The 21,395-nt window shown below is 37.8% G+C and overlaps 3 protein-coding genes across 6 annotated transcripts in view; 1 reads left to right on the top strand and 2 right to left on the bottom strand.

Moving 5' to 3' along the window:
* The window catches only part of itga3a (integrin, alpha 3a), a 34,611-nt gene extending 26,007 nt beyond the window's left edge, over positions 1 to 8,604 (bottom strand). For 2 of the 4 annotated variants that reach the window (XM_057346219.1, XM_057346221.1), the window contains exon 1: positions 8,394 to 8,604. In XM_057346219.1, the coding sequence (XP_057202202.1) occupies positions 8,394 to 8,593 (200 nt within the window). In that variant the 5' untranslated portion in view covers positions 8,594 to 8,604. Of the gene's footprint in view, positions 1 to 3,779; positions 4,190 to 8,393 lie in introns of those variants that run through there. The other 2 variants (XM_057346220.1, XM_057346222.1) reach the window with 2 other exon arrangements.
* Positions 8,605 to 8,929: 325 nt separating this feature from the next.
* On the bottom strand, positions 8,930 to 14,110 carry cdk5r1a (cyclin dependent kinase 5, regulatory subunit 1a (p35)). The gene is made up of 2 exons (XM_057345904.1): positions 13,317 to 14,110; positions 8,930 to 12,619 (listed from the first exon to the last, which is right to left on the bottom strand). The coding sequence occupies exon 2, from the start codon at positions 12,574 to 12,576 to the stop codon at positions 11,653 to 11,655; it is 924 nt and encodes a 307-aa protein (XP_057201887.1). The 5' UTR covers positions 12,577 to 12,619; positions 13,317 to 14,110; the 3' UTR covers positions 8,930 to 11,652.
* A 625-nt stretch (positions 14,111 to 14,735) lies between these two features.
* On the top strand, positions 14,736 to 21,261 carry psmd11a (proteasome 26S subunit, non-ATPase 11a). Its single transcript, XM_057345898.1, has 13 exons — positions 14,736 to 14,844; positions 16,687 to 16,788; positions 17,457 to 17,653; positions 17,903 to 17,960; positions 18,064 to 18,258; positions 18,874 to 19,018; positions 19,229 to 19,289; positions 19,455 to 19,517; positions 19,612 to 19,737; positions 19,832 to 19,867; positions 20,057 to 20,108; positions 20,229 to 20,371; positions 20,606 to 21,261. Exons 1-12 carry the CDS (start codon positions 14,757 to 14,759, stop codon positions 20,369 to 20,371), a joined length of 1,266 nt encoding a protein of 421 aa, XP_057201881.1. The 5' UTR covers positions 14,736 to 14,756; the 3' UTR covers positions 20,606 to 21,261.
* The last annotated feature ends 134 nt before the right edge of the window (positions 21,262 to 21,395 follow it).

Below are 21,395 nucleotides of genomic sequence, written 5' to 3'. Positions count from 1 at the left end.
CCGAGAGACGAGGAAGGTGAAAAAGTCATGAAAAAATAATTTACAATTTAGGCATAACTTAAAATGATAACACTTATGATGAACTATCTGAGATACCGGTCATTAAGATGCCTTTCATAATTGCTCTATACTCAAGAACAACTGCAGAGAATACACAATCACTTTAATACAAGTCGCATGACATGGATTTTAGTACAATTTCACACAGGTCACCGTCTAGTACTAGTAGAGCGCCACATACCTCAGAGGCAAGTTATGGAACTGGCTGAGGAGCTCTTATGTACTGGTGCTTAATGTTATATAGGCTACGAGAGTACATGATTTAACCTGTGTAGATGCTAAAGAAGGTGTAACATGCTGAAGGTGTGTCTGGTGTTTCTCTGAGTTCACGTTGTGGTTTTATTTGGTCTAAGTGTGTGTGAAAGTCCATTTCACACGAGGTGCTATTTTAAGGGCCTGGGCTTTAAGTAAAAACAAACAGCCGCAGAGAAAAGATCTTGCTGCTGCGCTCTGAATGAGATCGACATGCTAAACAAAAAGCATGATTTGGAGTTAAAACAGTAGTGCAGAGATTCATGTTTAGACAGGTATAATGCATCTCCACATGTACATGACAAAATGAATTGAATGCAACCAAGACAAAAAAACGAATCTATTATTAAACAACTTTTTTCAATGCACACAAAAAAAACTAGTTAACTGTTTATCATTCAGCAATCCATATGTAATTTATATATCTAAATTAATGCTTTACACTGTAGCAGTTTAAGTGATAGTTCACCCAAAAATGAAAATTCTGTCATCATTTACTCACTCTCATGTCATTTCAAACCTTTATGACTTTCTTTCTTCCGCAGAACACAAAAGAAGGCATTCATTTTGGTAAACAAACAGCACTAGACCCCATTCACTTCTATTGTATGAAAACAAAAAAAATGCAAGTGAATGGCGTCCAGTTGACAACATTTTTCAAAATACCCCCTGCGGACGAAAGAAAGTCATACAGGTTAGAATTTTTTTCGGTGAACTATCATTTCAAAGCCTTTAAATAAAAAGCAATTTAATAATCTACCACAAGATTTAATAATGCAGAGCTTTCACTTGATATGTTCATTCAGCTCTTCACCACTAAAGGTGTCTTCAGAAAAGTTAGGGCTGCTCTGTGACTGCTAAAAATTCTTTGCAATGACGTGATGTCCATAAAAGACTGACTGAATTACACCTGCTTCTGACCCATCTCTGTCCCTAGTGTCAAAACAAGTTAATCTCCTGAAACTGTTCAGGCAGTAAATTACAGGACCTCAGCAGTAATCTGAAGTCAGCTTTGACAGAATTGTGCTCATGGGGTTTAGGAACAGAGTAAAGTTCTTAATTGTTCTTATTACTCGGTGTTCTATCAGTAGTTGCTTCTGCTGCTCTTGTTAAATTCATCACAGGGAGGAAACAGATTATATGAGCGCGTTGGACAAATGTCACAGACCAGACCACATCAGGAAGAATTCTCCCAACGCTAGACGTCCTTGTGTACTACTCTAGCCTGAGGCACACGAGGACTGACCCCCATCTTTATGCTTTTGACCAGATGATGAATGTCTAGCCGGTTCAATTATATCATTGCGATTGATCTTGGTTCTCAAATCGTCCTTGGATCATGATCAAGATGATCTCTGAATGGGTTGTGTGTACATAAATCTTCTGAGTGGTAGGCAGGGTCGTCTTTTCGAGATCTGTAAAAAATTATTCCAACTTATTGAAAAAATGAATATTTTTGTCAACTTCACTGCTTCTCTTAAAATGTGTTTTTTAAAACAGGATCAGCAAAGATGGATCGCTTGAAGGTCATGCTTCATCTGAGACTCATTGACAAGCAATTAGGAAGTCAACAGTAACACAGAGAGAGTTAACATTAGCTGAGAGTATTGCATTTGACAAGGACCGACACAAACATTTGGTTTTATCTTGTAGATTTATTTACATCTTTATATAAGAGACTTAGTTGTTGACTTGTTGTAGGTTTTAGGATGCTTAATCTGCTGCTTTGAGACTCCGAAACACATCTGAATGCTCTAAAAATACAGATGTTAGCATTGTTAACTGATTTGACACCTGAAGTGGCAAATACTGTAGTGTTGCTGTGTTATGTGTCAAGCTGTCAACAATAAGCATGCCATAACAGTTTATATATTCTAAAAATAACAGCCGTTGTTTAGAAAACAAACCATAAGTCAGTTATTGCTTTTGTTATGGTCTTATTTATTGTGTATTTGCTTAAAGTTGGAGAGTGTATTGTGTGACACATCAAAAACTTTTATGAGTCAGTGGAGTAACATGCATGGCTGACTCCCATTGTGAATTCTCTGGAATTCTTATTTCCTGGGGATATGATAAAATTGAAGTGTGCAAACCAATATGCGTGTCTCTTGTAGATCTACCTGTGTTCACATGCTCAGTCACATTTCAAACTACATCTGCAATAAGGGTTTGGATACACACGCTGCACAAGATGTAACACCATTCAAATGTATGGTGAGACTAATAATACTGTATCTCTTTGTTTGTTATTCATTTGATATCTTGCCTTGTGTAATTTTCCATGCTCGCTGGAGAGCTCCACTCGAAATATTTCCTCATTAAACCGGTGGTATAGTCTCATGGCACTCATAAGTAAAACACTTTTGTTCCCATTCATTTAGTGAGAATCATAAGTAGATAAACAAAGCAGCAGTTTTGGCGACTGCCATCAGCAAATTGAAAATGCTTGTACAGTTTTCTCTGGGCAAGTTGTCAATATGTAAACATACAAGGTCGCAGGCAAATTATTTTCAGGATTAATTCAGCTATTTATTTCCTAGCCGCAATTACTGACTTTTTGCCCAACTGTATGGCTTTCAATAATTACTACACTTGCTGTCCTTAGTGAATTGAACCATGGTTTTGTTATAGATGGTTTCAGCGGCAGCGACACAAAATCGGTGGCAAACTTAGCTTTCAGTAGACCTCCACAACTGTTGAGTAGTTTTCATTTTATTCAATACAAGTACTATAGAATAACATATTAATATGAATATAAATCTAAAGTAAATTGTTATGTTGTAACCAAAAACAGACCGGAAGTTATCTCTGGGCCAGCATGTCCGATGAAACCGTCTGAAGTAAAACTGAAGTTAGCCTAAAATTATTTGGCATTTGATTACCATTTGCATTATCATACTATAGAGAAAGTTTGTGGTTACTACAAATAAAATAAAATGAAAAACTATACTTTATTTAATGGCTAAAGTTTTTTAAAAGTCGTAGTGTTATTTTTAATGTCTTTTAATGGTGTAACTGTTAGAAAATAAGAAACATTTTAGGTTACCTGACCCACTTTGGTCTACAATCTAGATAAATCCTTTTCTCCTCCTCATAAGCCTATACTATTGCGTAAGAAGAGTACAGAGAATAGCGCAAGCTATAAGTTACTTCCGTTGTATAGATCTTGTGAAATGCTTGTTAATAATTTACGTGTGTTAATTTAACGCCACACCTTGAAAAAATAGAAACGATAACGCTCTTCTATTGTTGTAACAATATGAATTGGAAGAATCAGACGGGCACCAATCATAACTGCACGACATCTTTTATAACTTTTCCACGTTATCGATCTCTATAGAAAAATATACGTTGCAGCTTGCAAACGAATATAGTACACTTAGGCTAAGCAATGCAACTTTCAACAGGTGGAAATTTCTTGTTTATCCCCCTTTTCTTGGTAACTGACTATGAAAACCCATACTTACAGGTATCTCTGTTCTCCAACGAACTGTTTGTGCAGTGAAACAGAAAATCCAAAGAAACTGCCTGCAGTTTTTCCCTCTTTGACGACTGGAAACCTCACATCCAAGTTGAGCGCATGACAGCAGCGAACAGCGCAGAGTGTCAACACCAGTACGACCGCGTTTAGATGGACCTTTCGCCGATAAAATACACTCATTTTTTAAATGTAATTTTTTAATCCTCTGTGGGACTATAATTTCGATATTGTTTTGTTTGTAGAGACCGAAAGCACACAAATCTGGCCGGGCGTGAAGAGGAACAGGCGCCGTAAAATAGTCATTCTTCCGGGGTGTGCGCTGATAGGTAAAGTCTGTACTGGAGGGCATTGAATATTACGGCCACCTTGATAGAGGGCATGCACGTGCTAGACTACACACACCCAGTTGCATTCTATAATAATGCTTACGAGAAGATTTAAACGACGTTTAATACAAGTTTGAAAGTGAATGAATGCTTTACGAGGTTTTTTATAATGGTGCATCTGTGATATATCTTATTCAACCGCGTTTTAGTGAGAACGTCCAGCAAATTCAGATATCTTGATTTAAAGTGATAGTTCACCCAAAAATGAAAATTCTGTCATCATTTGATCACCCTCAGATTGTTCCAAACCTGTATACATTTCTTTGTTTTGCTAAACACAAAGGAAGATATTTGTAAGAATGTCACTATCCAAGCAGATCTCGTCCCCCATTTACTGCCATAGTAGGGAAAATAAATACGGTGGGAGTCATTGGGGGACGAGATCTGCTCGGTTACTGACATTCTTCCAAATATCTTTCTTTATGTTTAGCAGAACAAAGAAATTTGTACAGGTTTGGAACAATGTGAGCGTGATCAAATGATGACAGAATTTTCATCTTTGGGTGAACTATCATTAAGTCGTGTTTAATCTTCCAGCTGTATTTCTGTGTCTTCAGCTTTGTGCTTGTATACTTGCCTATAAGTACCAACTTGCTTTAAATCTCAACAGTTAACAGTTCTCCACCTTCTGCTGTGCTTTATGTGAAATTATCATCTCTGCTTGGTTGTTTATATTACATACAACACAGCAATATTATACGACACATCAAAGCCTATGTAGTCTAAATTGATTCAGTTGACACAAAAATACATTATAAGACGATGTGAATCGCAAAACGATTTTAAAGGGCGAGTAAAACTGTAATAAATCTGTTAGGCAACCCGCAGTGCTGCACACATGGAGCTGCTTGTGACTAATGCATGGAGATTTACATCCCTCTTGGAGTCATAGCATTGCCTGAGGAAACCATTCAAATTAGCAGCATTATATTGATATATCTCCAAGAAGTGTCAGGAAGGATCTGTGAGCTTCTATGTTATACTGAGACTTAACCTTCAACATGCCCTGGGGCTATAATCAGCCAAGGGAATATGCCCAGCGTGCATGTATTGTGGGAATTTATGACACTTGCTCTTTTTCAAGAATCAGCCTGCTTGTACTTATCCGACCTCATTTTGGATCCGCTCATGCTAAACGAGTGATGCTTGCAAAGCTACAAATCCTTATGAATAAAAGTGGCCCTCGATTTGCAGTTGATGTACACTTTAGTGGATACTTGTTATAATGTGGCATAAACCATTATTGGATCAAATTCATGGAAAGCTATAATTAAGCTATTAAGATGATAAATATAAGCTTGATTTATGGTTCTGTGATTATTTCTAGCGTTTTTCAAGCTAATAACAATAGCCTTGATAGGAAATACATTTAAGGACTGATTCTTATGTTGTTCAGCTTTGATCTCTTTCATCTTGATGTGAATCATGTTTAACAGTAACTAGACTCTCACTAGTAACAAGGCTTTTCTTGTCTGCTGTCTGTGCAGGAAACGGTGTCATTGGTTAGAATCACAAAATGCTGTGGGAAGACCGCTTGATTTACTTCCTTGTTCTAACATGCGAGGTCTTGTACCAGTTTCAGACATGTTTTATACGTAGCATGATCTCTGATGGGTCTGGTCTGGGCATATTTCTGTGAGTTCTGAGGGTAGAGATGAGTAAATCAGAAACCAGGTTATCTCAGTGTATCATTAATTGTGTAAGCTTGTTACTTTTGTACACAAAAATGGTAACCATAGAATAAAACAACAATAATATAAATAAAAAAGAATGAAATTAGACTATATGTATGAAAAGACATACACTTTCACAGATGGTCTAGTAGACCATTTGTCTTTTTTCTGAATGACAGCTCCCAAATAAAAATGCAATTACACTTTATCATGGCCTATTTTAACTTTAGTAATGTTAGAGAGTTGATCAATTTCCCATGAGTCAATACAATTCAAACTCTATTGTTAGTTTGTAAGTGTTGTCCAGAGGCTGTTTATGTCAGGTTTTTTTATTTCTGGTCAAACTTTTATTTGCAAATGTGAAAAACACAAACCTCAAAGCAACAGACTACAACCACATTCAAGTCAAAGACATCCAGTTTTTTTTTAAGTGTGACAAGTCTCTCGTGATCCACAGTGCTGAACATATACAGTTTGAGTGCCGTCTACTGGCCGACAGTAGAAGTGTAGCGGCCTTCCGAAAAGGCTTCTTGCTGATTTCATTTTATGGTTGTACATAAATTGTTCATTTATTGTTATATATCATGTAGCTATATTTATAAGTTTAATTGTAATAATTAATGCTGTTATTTGTACCTCATCGTTTGGAATTGCATGTTTACGGATGTGAGGTACTGGCTGTGATGTGTCTGCTTTGACAGTTATTGCTGTTATCAGCATGTCTTTGTTTCTATTTGATGTACCATTTATTAATACAGTGTGTACATGGAAAGACTTATTTAGTAACATGCGGTTGTCATATAATCTGTTTTCTAAGAGAAGGCATTAGATTTTAAATAATTTTTAATGCATTTTAAATATACTTTTCTGCCTTCATCTGAGGTTGAGACATTTCATTACATGGGGGTATTCCAGAAAGCAGGGTTAATTTACCGTCAGCTAAACCCTGAACTCTGGGTTGATTAACCCTAATCTTGCTTACTCTGGGTATGTCGGTTCCAGAACCCATTTGAAGAGTAAGTTTTACTGGGTAAAGATACCCAATGTTAACGCGAGCTCACAGAAACAACATGAAGACATTGTCAATGGATCACAGATTTCACGAGTCACCATGGAAACGGCCGGGAAGCTTAACATTTTGACTGTAAAACAACGTTATAAATTAGAGTTTTTTTCACAGAAGACTTAAATCTGCATTAGTGTATAAAGTGTGAGATTAAAAATCATAAAATTAAATTATTTAAGTTATGTGTTTATAAAACTATAAACGTATATTTCATTCAACTATAATCATTTTATTAAATATTTTAAATACATGCACTATTTTTATACTATAATATTTAAAATATATACTCATCATGGCTATCTTTGTTACATAAACTGTAGATTTGTTGAGATGTTTGCAACTGTTATTTTAACGTGTCTAGGTGTGTATATTTATCCAGTGATATTTGGAGATGTTTTAATAAACCTAATTCAAAGTATATAAAGTATTTACTATAAACACATAAAGTTTAACAATAACAGCTTACATTTACATTTTATTTAAAGATTAGGCCTATTTCATTTTAAAAGATTAAATAATAAAGTTAATAATAAAATTAATTGTGAATGCTGAATTGCGATGGCTGAGATTGGAAATGTAATTGTAATATTGCTATAAAATTATAATATATTATACGTAATCTGTGCTTTCACGCCCATTTGACGCTCATCAAAAACGCACACATGTGCAGACAACCCCTAAAGGTTAGTAACATTTCCTTAAAATGAACTAACCCTGGAACATAACCTGCTCCGGAGCAGAGAGTGAGTTGCTATGGTTACTTACATACCCTGAAAGTTATCTCCGGTTTTGGAACCGAAAGTTGGGGTTATCAGCTAACTAACCTTTAAATTTACCCGAGTATGTCACATAACCAGCTTTCTGGAATACCCCCAGATAGACAGACTTCGACATCATTTAGGCTAAATATAAATCATAACTATGTTGAAAACATGATGTCAGCAGTAGTAAAGTGCAGGCAAAAAGAAAACAAGTTATGTTAAACTAAGCTAACAACACTGAAACATTTCAGTCACATACTGTAACCTAAAATGTGTGATTTACATGATTTCACAATAACCCAAATTACCTATTGTATTTAAGTAAAATATATTGTATTTACGGAATCCGTCTATAAGAGGTTACAAAAAGCACTAACCATGATAACCAGTAAAACTTGTGGATGCCTTTATCCCGAAGATACATGACAATATTTAAAACTCACTTGTTTAGTAGCCAGGGCACTGATGACTGAAGAGGAGGTCATTCAGCTGTTTTAAGCACAAACCCTATCCTCATGCCATAACAAAAACATTTTGCCCTCCAAAGTGAGAGATTTTGAGAAATTAATGGCGTGTGTTTATTTATAACTAATATTTGGCTGAATAGCTCGAATAGACAACATTTTTTCAAGCATTGTGAAAAACATAAAAACAATAAGTATTATTAAAGGGATACTTCACCCAAAAATGAAAATTCTGTCATCATTTACTCACCTTCGAGTTGTTCCAAATCTGTGTAAATGTCTTTGTTTTGATGAACACAGAGAAAGATATTTGGAAGAATGCTTATATCCAAACAGATCTTGACCCTCATTGACTCCAGTGCGTTTAATAAAAAGAAAAAGATGCACACACAAATATACTACAAACCAGTGGGGCAAAAAAACATCCCACTTCTTTACCTCACTTAACATTATGATGTCATCCTCCAACAGATGGCAGTATGCTGCATTGTGACGTGTGCCTATGTTGGGAGCTGCCATGAACAACAGTAGCGTGGAATGGACTTACGTAATACTGCAGTTGCCTCTCAGTACTAATCAATTAAGTACACGTGCCCACGGTATTCACACACAAGTACATAAATCCACGCACATGTATGACATCATTCATCTGCCTGGCCAGGTGTATACTAGTGCATGTGATAAAAATATTGCAGGTTACTGTCGCTTTGATTGATTACCTTTCCTTCAGCATAAAAACAGACAACAAACTTATAGTAATCAAAACGCATGTACACTGTATTTGTTTGCAAATGCAATTTTTTTATATAAAGTAGATAGAAGAGTTGACCAAAGTCATTGCACAAACTCACATTCATACACACCCATATACTGTAACAGATTGCTTCTTTAAATATATTTTAGTTACGTCTCATTTTTGTTTCATGTTTCTCAACAAAGTTCACAAAACGTGAAACCTAAGGAAAAGAGAAAAATACAATTCCAGTATCTTGTTGCTATACAGTTTTTTTGAGAATGTTACATCAACCACAAGAATTGTATGAAACATAATAACACATTTTTGTTTCTTAAATTGTCTATGACAAGAGGAAGTGTTGTTTATATGTAATTGATGCCCCCTTTCCCACCCTTTACTATTACGGCCAGTTATCATTACATCTTATTTTAGCCACATATTCATAGTAGTACAGCATCAATGCATGTACAGTCGTTTGCCCTATGTAGTGCACAAGACTTTATTACATTCAGCTAACCAACGATAAAGGTCTTGCTTATGGGTAGGACATGATCTTTGCATTAATAGCACCATCAGTGTTTTACCAGAATATGGCTAGACATAAAGCGTGGGTGATAAATGTAAATGCAAGATACCAAAAAGAAAAAAAAATGTACAGAAATAAATGATGGACTTGTTGTCTGTTATCTTTACAACTTCATGTGTGCATAAACTTTAGCAGTTTAGTTAGATTTACATGTATATTGCTAACATAGTGCAATCAGGTCACAGCGACCTGCCATCTGAGTTTTGATCAGTTGTGTGCTACAGGAAACTAATCATAGTGAAATTACATCCTGACACAGTTGGTAAATAACAAATGCCAGTGTGTCAGCATTTACATATTGAAACGCTCCTTTTTACGGAGGCCTGTCAAGCTTCTGAAAAATCTATTCAACCGCTTCTTTGCAAATAGTGTTGAACCTGTGAACTACTCAAAGTCTTTCTCTGATCATTGTTGATCATCCTTGACAAAGGAAGCATCTGACCTCTTGTTCTTGAGCGGTATACTGACTAATTCCATTATGGGAATGGCGGAATTTCAAAATATCTCATCAGCAAACACAAAATATTAACACTGGTTTGCAATGTGTGTCACATTAAGTAAGATTGTGGACAACTCTATTTTATGAGTTGCATAAAATTCAGGGGAGAAATAATAAAAAATAGTTGAAATCGGTTGAAATTTATTCAAACCTGATTGGCCGAGTGCATTCTTCGAAAATGGATTGACATAAAATGGATGATAACTCTGCTCTTATAACAACACTGATTACGCTATTTACAATAGCAATGCTTTATTTTGCTAATTTTATGTGTTGTTAAAATGTCTGATATGTTTTCTAGGGCATTTTTGTTTTATGTACTTATGCATAATAATGAACTTCTGGTTATGATGAACTATAAATAAAACACTGAAATGTTTTTTCTTTCCTTTGTTTTTGTTTTTTTACAAAATATTTGTGACATTTTATTTCTCTTGCTACTGTCTTTCTGTGATTTCCTATTTCTTTTTTCCTTCAAAAATATCTCTTCCTAATGAGAAGGCTATAAAAGCTTGCTGTAGTTTTGGCTGCTGTTCTGACAACTTTAACTTTTATGTCTGTATGGCACATTAGTTTGCAGCACTGTCCAAAAGAAAATCATACAAAAATGGTGACCATCAAATCATAAACAGAGATCTTTAAAAAGTGTGTGGTTGGTCAAAGAAGCATGCATTAACACCCGTATAAGAACATACAGTACTTGTTTTTGAAAATCCAGAAAATATCTACCTCGCCGGTAATTTGCTCCCCTTTAGAGATTTTCAGTTCTCTTGAAGATAAAAGAGGGCGTATAATGGAAACAGAGGGATGTTCTTTCTTGAAGTTGGAAATTCCATTCTTTTGAACATTGTGCAGTCAGTTCGTCATCACAAACAATCATAAATAATTTGACCTCCAATACATAGTTGTTTGTCACTCATCACAACGGTTGGACAGACCGTCTCATGAAATGGTTCTGTTCCTGCAGCAGTTTGAGACCCAGACCTTCTTAAAGGCCACTAGGATATGCTTAACGAACAAAACACCTTGAAGACATGATGCCTTGCAAGAGACAGCCTGACCAGTAGTTCATGGGATCCTAACAGAGGAATTTGTTGAATTTGTTGTGTGGGATTAATGTTCATGAAGAAACTGTAGTACCAAGAAGGTCGAACTAGCGCTGAGGTTAAGCTGAGTCTTTGGTTTGCTTCTGTTTTGAAAGTGTTGCTAGCGTGGCTCCACTGAATATGTCCCGTTTTCAAACTAGTCAGTCTGTTGTGTGCACAAATCTAGGCTTTCAATTAAGGGGTTTTAGTTTTTATTGTGAACCAGAATTTACTAAGAATTAAAAAAGACTGCTGATCATGTTTTGATCTAGATGTGATTATTTCAGGAAGATCAACATGCTGCACTGTTGGTCAAGATGACTCCTTGTCTGTTGCCATTGTGATGAAGCATCTGCTATATCTGGCAGTTGACCTTAAAAATGCCACACAACTGGTCAGATTACACCTTCTTGTTTGTGGTGGTGGTGTCCTGGTTAAACTGTTGCAAGGTCTTTACAAGGTTTACAATGTCTGATCCAAAGTCATTCATTGCTACAAATAAGCTTCAATACTATGCTCGGAAGCTTCAATTGAATAAAGTTTTAATACTAATACTGACACTAAAGAGTTTTTTTTAAATGTTTTTTTATGCACAAAGCTCACTTATCGATCCAGGCCAATGAGCAGTCGGCTCTCTTCTTCCTTCTGACTCTCGTTCTTAAGGTCAGCAAAAACCTGGGTGAAGTAATGTGGGTCAGAGTTAAGCTGAAGCATTTTGCTACTCATGCGGTTGATGATAGCCAAGCTGCGATTCCAGAAGGCATCTTTGTCTGTCTCCACCAGAAAGGGCTTGAGTGGGTAAGAAATCTCATTCCCCATGTAGGAATAAGACAGATAGAGGCAAGTGAGGAGCTCAGCCTGCAGCTCGCGTTCGCTGGACACCTCCGCTGATATGACCTCACGGCAGAGCACGTAGAGGAAGACCACGTTAGCTGGGGTAATAAAGCCCTGGTCCTGCCAACCCTGCAGCAGAAGTGACCGGTCCACGCTGCGCAGCCACAATACAGGGTCAGCGGGGGAGAGGCGCTTCAGTCGGTAGCAGCGTCGGCACAGGAACTCACCCAGACTTCTTAGCAGCTCGCTGGTGGAAGCCTGCACGATCACTCTTTTGGGTGTGCCTGCATTGGTGGCTTGGCTCACAGATCCAGCGACTGAGGTCCTTTTTGCAGTAGAGGCCACATTGGCAGTGGTCTTAGATGTGGGTATGGAGCTCACAGCTGGTTCTTGGGTGAAGTTGGAAAGATTGGCACAGGACTGGGATTTCTTCAGGTTTTGGCTGTTGAGGGTGCCCACACTTTCTTCATCTTGACTGTCAACAGAGGCCAGCTTCTTAGAGCCCTTTCTTTTGGCTGAAGCCGCCACAATGCGCTTCCATGGCAGGACATTAATGAGGGACTGCCGTTTCAAGCCCTTGTCCTTGGCGTTTTTGCTGTTCTGCACAGCTGTGTAATGTGCCAGAGGGGGTGGTATTTCATCAAAGAGGCCAGCCTTACGGTAGCTCGGGGAGACTGAAAGGACAGTTCCCATGATGCCTTTATTATAAGGAGATTTGTAGATATGGAATATATGCCTGATAAGAGAACATAAAATAAATATTAGTAAAAAATCTGATTCCTAATTGAGCAACACACGAGTGTCATGAAACCACCCTCACCGTTTTAATACATACATGCGTCTGCTGATGAACATAAACATATATAGGCTATGCATAAAGAATCACAATTTATCAACTCAATCTTTTCTTGTGTTTGAAATATAATTTCAACCCATACAAATTTGTAGTAAGCAAATTTGTTTGAAAGACTGATCCAAGACTGAACCGGTGGTATGCGATTCAGCATTAAAGCAGACTATGCGAAAGCATCCATCTTAGCTACAAAATGGATGTCGAGAATGTAAACACATTCAGTTTTCATTAATTATGTGAAAACCCATCTAGCCTACTTGAGGCGATAACGGATATCATTACTTCATTTAATTTCATATCACTCATAAAACCACAATAATATCTTACAAATATTTTCTGGGTTGATACGAGTTGGCCAAATAAGAACATGAGCACGCTTCAGTCAAAACGAGCTATTGAAAATAAAGATTTCGCCGTTATTTCACACCAAGTCAAGTTATTGGTTATAATATTACAAATGTAATACAATTAGGGTTTTTATATTATATAACCTTGGTGCAAGCAAATTTGCTTTTGAATGTAAGATTATTTGATTTAAACAACACGGACTAGCTATATATGTAAACTTTTGGTTACTTACCAATGAATGCGTCTTCCGTGCTGTGTTTAATGTATAAAAAAGTCTTGACATATAAAGAATAATCCGAATCGAATAACGCGGCAATAATCTCGCTTCCTCGCGCCGTGAAACCAACGTGTTCGTCGTTGTCCAAGGTGCTGAAAATGGGATGTCAGTGATAAAATAATGCTTCTACGTAAAAGCGGCGATGCAGTCAATGGGTGTTCAGGATTCTCCGGTTGCTAAGGTTATTTCCCAGATGCAAATCACGTCTTCCTACACAAACCATTCCATTCGATGTATGGCAATATGGCAATTCTTTATTTTTCCTCCTCGAGCTTCACGCGTCTGTTTCACATCTGCCCGTCTGTGATCCCCTAATACAGTGCAGACGAACGGCTAAAACGAGAGGCTAGAATACTCGAAAAGCTTTATCGCAGACGCAAAACTAAAAACACACCTCCATGTCAAAGGTACAAAAACAAATGGCTAGTCCTTAACTAGCCATAGAGAAGACTTAATTTAACGCAATGTTTCCAAATGACAGCTGCGAGAGAGAAAAACGGGCGCTGCAGCTGGGTGGGTATTTGGCTTAGCACCATGTAGTCAACTGGTCATGATGTTGTCCGTCAAGTGTGGTCTGAAATACCCCTAGTCACATCAACATTTATTATATAGCGCTAAATTAGCTTAAACGCTAAAGGTAAAATCTTTAATCAGGATATAGAAACTACAGCATAGAAACTACAAATTATCATCAAGAACGATTGACTTAAATCCTAATGTGTGCAAACCTCAGTGGCGCAGAGACATGAATGGGCAACCCCCTTTGATCACTTCTTCCTCACACGCACACGCACACGCACACGCACACACCCACACACGCGCGCGATCTATAACGTTTATCCAATCATCATAGTCAGACATGCAGTAAAAGGACGTATAGAGTCATTTGCACCCTTTCATACGTTTACTCATAATACGTTTAAGTTTTTCCCGTCATCACGTTCTTGATGAATAGGCGAGAAAAATAAAACGTTAAAATCTAAGGGTTTCTATTACAAGTATCATCAGCTGTTTAAATCCATTACAAAATATTGTGTTTCTATTCATAGTTAAAACCCACGGAAACCATTAACCAATTGTTTTCATTAAAACCAGTATATATATATTTTTTTTTCCTTTTTTTTTTTCTAACAGATTTAATGGTTATAATGGGAATTGTATATATATATACATACATATATATAGTCTATATTCTAATATATATATTTGTACTTATAGCTAAAACATCTTCAAACCCCCGCTTTCTTTCCTTGATAGCAAAAGCCCGTTATGAAGTGAGTCACGCTGCTTGTTGACTCAGTGAACTCAATCTCCCGGCATGCCTCAGTGGCGCTTCCGGGGTAGCGTATTCAATGATGATTGTTATGTGAATCAGGCAATTGGTGAATTGGTAAGATGGCGGCTGCGGCGGTAGAGTTTCAGAGAGCACAGTCGCTGCTCAGTACGGATAGGAATGCGTCCATTGACATTTTACATGCTATCGGTAAGCGCGTCCCGTCCCGCTTGCTTTCGCGGCGCTTTTATGATATTAGAAGGAAAAGCTTTGTTTTGAACCTCAGGTTTATTTCCTTCTTGGCGATGTCTAGATCAGCAGCTAAATGTGTTAGCCGGTGTCATGCTGCTGACTCACTGTGACAGGCGTGAGAAAGCATTTAGCTGCATAAATGCTCACCACTCCTGCTAACTTTACATACGAGTCGTCGTTTATTATCCTTAGATATTCTTTAATTGTGGGGAGCTCCTGGTGTAAGATAAAGCAAATTCCAGTAAACTGGCACCCGTGGAGTCAGTTAGCCAATCAGCTAGCTTCATTTTCAATGAGCTAACGTTAGGTTATTTCTTTGAGTAAATCGTTACTAATCATGTTTGAAAAACAATGGAGAAAATGTCTTGTTTAGGTGGTGGATTTTGGCGTGTTTGTATTTGTCTTTCCTAATGAATTGTCTTATTAGGACAGTTATAGATATAGGACGCGTTTCTAAATGACCAAAACTTTGAATGACAACTGAAAGCTAGCGAAGTAACGTTAGTAGTTTCGAAATGACGTTGTGATAGGAGCTCCATATAAAATATTTTGTCTTCTGAGGAATTTTCTTTTCTTCTAAAATACTGTTAATTTGTCATGCAGCTAACCAACATTGTGAGACAAGGATTGTGAGAAATGCCATTTAGGCTAAATTGTGTCATACAGTAACGTAGTCATCGAAACGTGACTGACTGGTTATGTATGATCAGAGTAACGTTTACTTTCTCAATATAAGTTTTAATGGTTTTTTGTATTATTGCACATTAATGCCGTAAAATGACATTGTCAACAGTTTTGTTTGGCATGTACTGTAGTTTGATATGTGTGTGTTTGTCATATAATTTGATACCACACCAAGCCATTTCTTGACTGTCAGCTTATTAATAAATTGAGGAAGATATGGAGACTTTTTTACTTCAAGGCCTTGTCTTTGTGCACAACAATATTTCCCAATAAAATATGTTAAACTTGGCATAACAACATAAAACTACAGGTGTATATTCTTTATAAAATTAACCAAACATTAAGAAACGTCTTGATTGTTTGAGTTATTTTAGCCAATTTTAAAGCTTGTTTCGTCTTAAATACTTTAAACATCTTAAATATTCTTGAGGCACTAATGAACGTTTGTTGAGAAACACTGCTGTAGTTACAGTTGTTAAGCCATGGTTGGATGTTTGGTTAGTTTAAACTTTTTGTCATCAGAAAGTAGTGCCTTTGTTTTTTCTCACTGAATTTAACTATGATTTAAACTATTGTAACTAGGGTTGGGAATCAAAAATCGAAATCGTTTGGAAATTGGAATCGAAAGGCTAGGAATCGGATCAGATCGGAATCGAAAGGAATAGGAATCCTCTTATGAATTCCTGTGTGCATAATTTCAGAAATGTGCTTGTTAACTTGTGATAAAGTAGTTAAGGTATGGTAATACATATTGAAATAAATCAGGCAAAACATAGTTGCTATGTGTGTGTATATATATATATATACACAAAGTGGTGCTCATAAATATATATATATTTTGTAAACCAGTCAATAAGCAGGCTAAATGATCATACAGGTTGATATCTAAATGTTTTACTTCAACTGTGGAATCGAAACTGGGAATCGATAAGAATCGGAATCGCTAAAAGTCGATAAAACGATACCCAACCCTAATTGTAACTTTATGGGAATACAAATGGAAATCAATTAGCCAAAAACATGCTACTACACTTTATCTAAAATAAAGCCATGGATATTGTCCTGTAGGGCTGTACGTAATATTTATTAATCAAATTTGCCTCTTTCATTCCACAGTCAAACGAGACGTCCAAGATGATGATGAAGAAGCTGTGCGTGTCAAAGAACAGAGCATCTTGGAACTGGGCAGACTGTTGGCCAAGACTGGACAAGCTGCTGGTAAAGATCTTCAACTAGTCAGCTCACGCATTACACCCATAGACTGTATAAAATATGGGCGTAGTGTCCGTGACATCACCCGTAGGTTTGTGAAGAGTAAAAATGAAGCCTGAAGTAGGCGGAGGCGCTCGTCGCCATCTTGGCATCGCGTCATCGCGCGTCACTCCCGGATAATCGAAAATGGGCAAAAAGGCAGGATGTGGTTAGAGCTGAGGCGCCTGGTTTGCTGAAACCACTTGTCACTCTAGTAGCCACTCATCTAATTTGCAGAATTTTAAGGCTTAATATAAGTTAAACGGGTGAGTTATAAATAAATTCACCCTCCTCACAGTTGTCATGAAGGGTAAAATTTCTAGCTTTCTAGATCAAAATATTTTTTTGTACCAGGCTGTAAACATGTTTTTTTCTGCTGTAAAGTTGCCCATTTTAACATGGGGATCAATGAGATTCTGCTCTCTTGGAGCCAGTCTCTAGTAAGTCGATAAATTGCAATTAGAGTCACTTCCGTGTTGGCTTCACGAGAGAGACCGGAAGATTGCCCCTCGATTACACCTCACAATAAAACATTTGCTTCAATTCAACATTTGGCTGAAGGTCACTGTTATGTTGTGAGTTCTCATTGCCCTCAAAGTTAATGACTATTTCGCCTACATTCCTGCTTCACATAGAATTGGGAGGTCTGCTGAAGTATGTCCGACCGTTCCTAAACTCCATCAGCAAAGCAAAGGCAGCCCGACTTGTACGCTCCCTGCTTGATCTGTTCTTGGACATGGAGGCTGCAACTGGTCAAGAGGTGGAATTATGTTTGGAGTGCATTGAGTGGGCCAAATCAGAAAAGAGGACTTTTCTACGTCAGGCCCTGGAGGTGAGCACCTGGCATTGTAGATTAGAAGCTACATTAGTGCTGCTTGATATCTAGGAGTCAGAACGTGTTTTTCGCAAGCACCGCTCCGTCTTAGTCACACAAGAAATGTTATATTTAGTTAATTAACACCTAATGTTTTGTGGGACAACAGGTTTTGTGGCAAACAGTTCAGACATTTTTGTGAGTCATATTGTTATTGATCAGATGCTGGCTCAGTGATTTCTCAACAGTGTTACTTGAATCTTTTAGGCCCGTCTGGTCTCTCTGTATTTTGACACCAAACGGTACCAAGAGGCTCTGCAGCTCGGTAAGTCTTGGGGAGGAAATGCTTGTTGTTGACTTTAATCCTCTCAAGTGTTATTTAAGGCCTATAACCACTGCCCACCTTTGCCGTGTGTCTTGTTTTTCAGGCTCTCAGCTCCTGCAAGAGCTAAAGAAGATGGATGACAAAGCTCTGCTGGTGGAGCTGCAGCTGCTGGAGAGCAAGACGTATCACGCATTAAGCAACTTGCCCAAGGCCAGAGCAGCTCTCACCTCTGCCAGGACGACAGCTAACGCCATCTACTGCCCTCCAAAGCTGCAGGCTGCTTTAGACATGCAGTCAGGTCCGTTTCTATGAACTTTCATCCTTCTGCAAGACTTTTAGTGTTAATAAACCGCTATGTGGAGGATTGTTGACCAATAAGGTTTGACAGTTTCTTAGCATGATTTGACAGAAATAGAAACTCACCTAGTGCCCTGACAGCTATGGCTAGTTAGGTAAAAATACACATTCTCTCAGCATTTACTCTCCCCTATGTTTACATTTTATACATGTATTATTGTTTTTGTTCAGTGAAACACAATGTTAGGCAGAACGTCTGAGCGTCTTACAGTAAGAGTGGCTAGTTATTTATGCTGCCAAGCTCAAAAACGTATCATGTGATGAGTTTACACGCTTCAGACGGCTCACAATGAGCCAGATTGTCTTGGTTTGTGTCCAAGTTCCTTATAAACATAGAAAATAATAAATGAAGTACCTCTCATTTGTGGATTAGTTTCCAAACATGGGCATTTTCTCTTGCATATTAAAATAGACCATTTCATCATTCAACAAAAAATGTCTACTTTTGCTGTGAAGTCTGTCGTAATGCCAACCCCTCCTCTGTCTGTTCTCGTAAGTTAAATGTTTTTGTCATGATTTGTCAGACTAAACACGTCTCTCTCGCTTTCTCCTGCAGGCATTATTCACGCTGCTGAGGAGAAGGACTGGAAAACGGCGTATTCGTATTTCTACGAGGCCTTTGAGGGCTATGACTCTATTGACAGTCCGCGTGCCATCACTGCACTCAAATACATGCTGCTCTGCAAGATCATGCTCAACTTGTGAGTCTTTACTGTTTTTACTGTCTTAAGCACTCGTTGTTATACTGTTCATGTTATCATGAACGAGTTGTACTTGTTTTTCATTTGAAAAGAATAGGTTGTTTGTATATTTGTTTTCAATGTTCATTACAGTTTTGGTTTGTGCGGGTTTTATGACAGTGAATTGCTGAGGTACGTTTATGGATTTACTAACACTGTTTGACATTGCAGGCCAGAGGATGTGCAGGCCCTGATCAGTGGCAAACTCGCCCTCAGATATGCAGGCAGACAGGTAGATGTCACTTCTTGTGCTGAATAATTGTGTTCATTATATTTGTGTGTTTAACTAAAAGGCATTTTATTCTGCAAAAGCAGTGAAATTATGTTCATGCTGAAATGTAAAAGTAAGTGGAGGATAAGAGATAGATGAACTTGCCCTATCTTTCTCTTTCTGTAGACAGATGCACTTAAAAGTGTGGCCCAGGCCAGCAAGAACAGGTCACTCGCTGACTTTGAGAAGGTTGGTCAGATGTCCTGACTTTAAAGGTCAATACAATCCCAGTCCACCTGTTTTCACAGTAATGATATCGTCCTTCTTTTTTATCATGATCTAGGCATTGACAGAATATAAAGCTGAGCTTCGGGATGACCCCATCATCAGCACCCATCTGGCCAAACTCTATGATAATCTGTTGGAACAAAACCTTATCAGGGTCATCGAGCCCTTCTCCAGAGTGCAGGTAATGTCTTGCTTGATTTTGTAAACTTCAATGGACATTAATTTATGCATGCATTATATGTTATTCACATAACATGTTTCTCATAAACCAACAGATTGAACACATCTCTGAGCTGATAAAACTCTCAAAGGTAAGAATTTTGTTTGCACTTGGTACTGCGAAAGACCGTTTTTTTTCCCTATTGAAAATTTGAAACATCCAGCTGCTACATTCGGATTTGTCATACAAATGTTCCTTTTACTGCCAGGTGTATCTGTAATTTGTTGGCTGTTGTTTTAAGCATCCTTTGAAATCACGTTGTTTTGCATTATCACCTCAGGGGGATGTTGAAAGGAAACTGTCACAGATGATTTTAGATCAAAAATTCCATGGTATGATTTCACTTGATATACAACCGTTCAATACATTGAAGTCTGCGATAAGCATTTTTCTGTTTAGGTGGTCCCTCTTTGTTTTTGTGCCTGTTGAATAATATTTTACTCAAATCACAGGAATCCTTGACCAAGGGGAGGGTGTCCTGATTGTATTCGATGAGCCTCCAGTAGACAAAACATATGAAGCCGCCCTTGAAACAATTCAGAACATGAGCAAAGTAGTGGACTCGCTCTATAACAAAGCCAAGAAATTGACATAGGCAAGTCTATTGTATTATGTTCTTGATGACCTAAACAGTTTAAGTATGTTCGCTGCTGCTGCTGGGTGGTAAGAAGGTATGCCGTTGCGACAGAATAAAATGTGAACCACAATAGATTTTTGTTATTCTGTGTATACCTCAATATATATTATTACTGTAAATTACTCGTATTGTGAAACTTGTTTGTGAAACAATTACTTATCAATTTGGTGAACTGGACTTTGTTTTTTGCAGGTTGAGCATTGGACCCTACAGCCGAGAGCATGGCCAGTGTAGGAGACCTTGGGGGAAATGGAGGGAACGATGCAGACATCAAGAAAAAAAAGGTCTAACACCCCATAAACTGACTGGTTCCTGCCGTCCTATCTGGCTTTCACTTGGACATTTTTTACCACCTTCCTCAATGAACGAACTACTTCTATTACGACGGGATCACCTTTATTATTAAAATGTTTTGCTGGTAATGCATTTCTTTGTATCATGGCTGTGCCTAATCAGCCATCAGGGAATCTTCGAAAAAATAAAAACTCCCCTGCATTGTAACTGTTTGAAATGTATATACATAGATCTCTTATAGAGCAAAGCTGATTTGGCCAATCCAGGGGCCACTGATTTGAGTTGTAGACTGCATTCCCTATAAAACGGTTTAAGGCCTCAGCCCACTCCCCCCAATGAATCCCCTGCCTACCTCTCAGTTGAGACAGCATACTTGGACTTCTGGAATTCTGGAAAGATGCTGTTTGGATGGGGACACGAGTGGTTTTCATTCCCTGGCCCTTGCATTCCTGCCCTTCCTCTTTGTATATAACGTTGCCAAGCACCTCTATCTGGCCTGTCATGCTGTTGCTCTTTTTTTATAAAGCAAAAAACATAATAAAGTCACCAAGAGAACATGACTGATTAAGTGCTTCTGTACATTATCGAACATCCCTAAATGTTGGTATGATGTTTAGTCTAGTTCTTACATTTTAAGTAGGTCAAAATTACAAAGATCATTAGGCACGTCTGTTGATGAGCTATTACA

The sequence above is a fragment of the Triplophysa rosa genome, linkage group LG11 (assembly GCF_024868665.1).
Source record: "Triplophysa rosa linkage group LG11, Trosa_1v2, whole genome shotgun sequence".
NCBI lineage: Eukaryota > Metazoa > Chordata > Actinopteri > Cypriniformes > Nemacheilidae > Triplophysa > Triplophysa rosa.
Note: the sequence above shows the minus strand (reverse complement) of the source record. Positions and strands in the feature narration are given on the sequence as shown.

Excerpts from the sequence above, each read along its gene's own strand:
- cdk5r1a (XM_057345904.1), bottom strand. The coding sequence starts at position 12,576 with ATGGGAACTGTCCTTTCAGTCTCCCCGAGCTACCGTAAGGCTGGCCTC.
- psmd11a (XM_057345898.1), top strand. The coding sequence starts at position 14,757 with ATGGCGGCTGCGGCGGTAGAGTTTCAGAGAGCACAGTCGCTGCTCAGT. Across the intron at positions 14,845-16,686 it reads TGACATTTTACATGCTATCG|TCAAACGAGACGTCCAAGAT; the intron begins GTAAGCGCGTCC and ends TTCATTCCACAG. Across the intron at positions 17,961-18,063 it reads CCAAGAGGCTCTGCAGCTCG|GCTCTCAGCTCCTGCAAGAG; the intron begins GTAAGTCTTGGG and ends CTTGTTTTTCAG.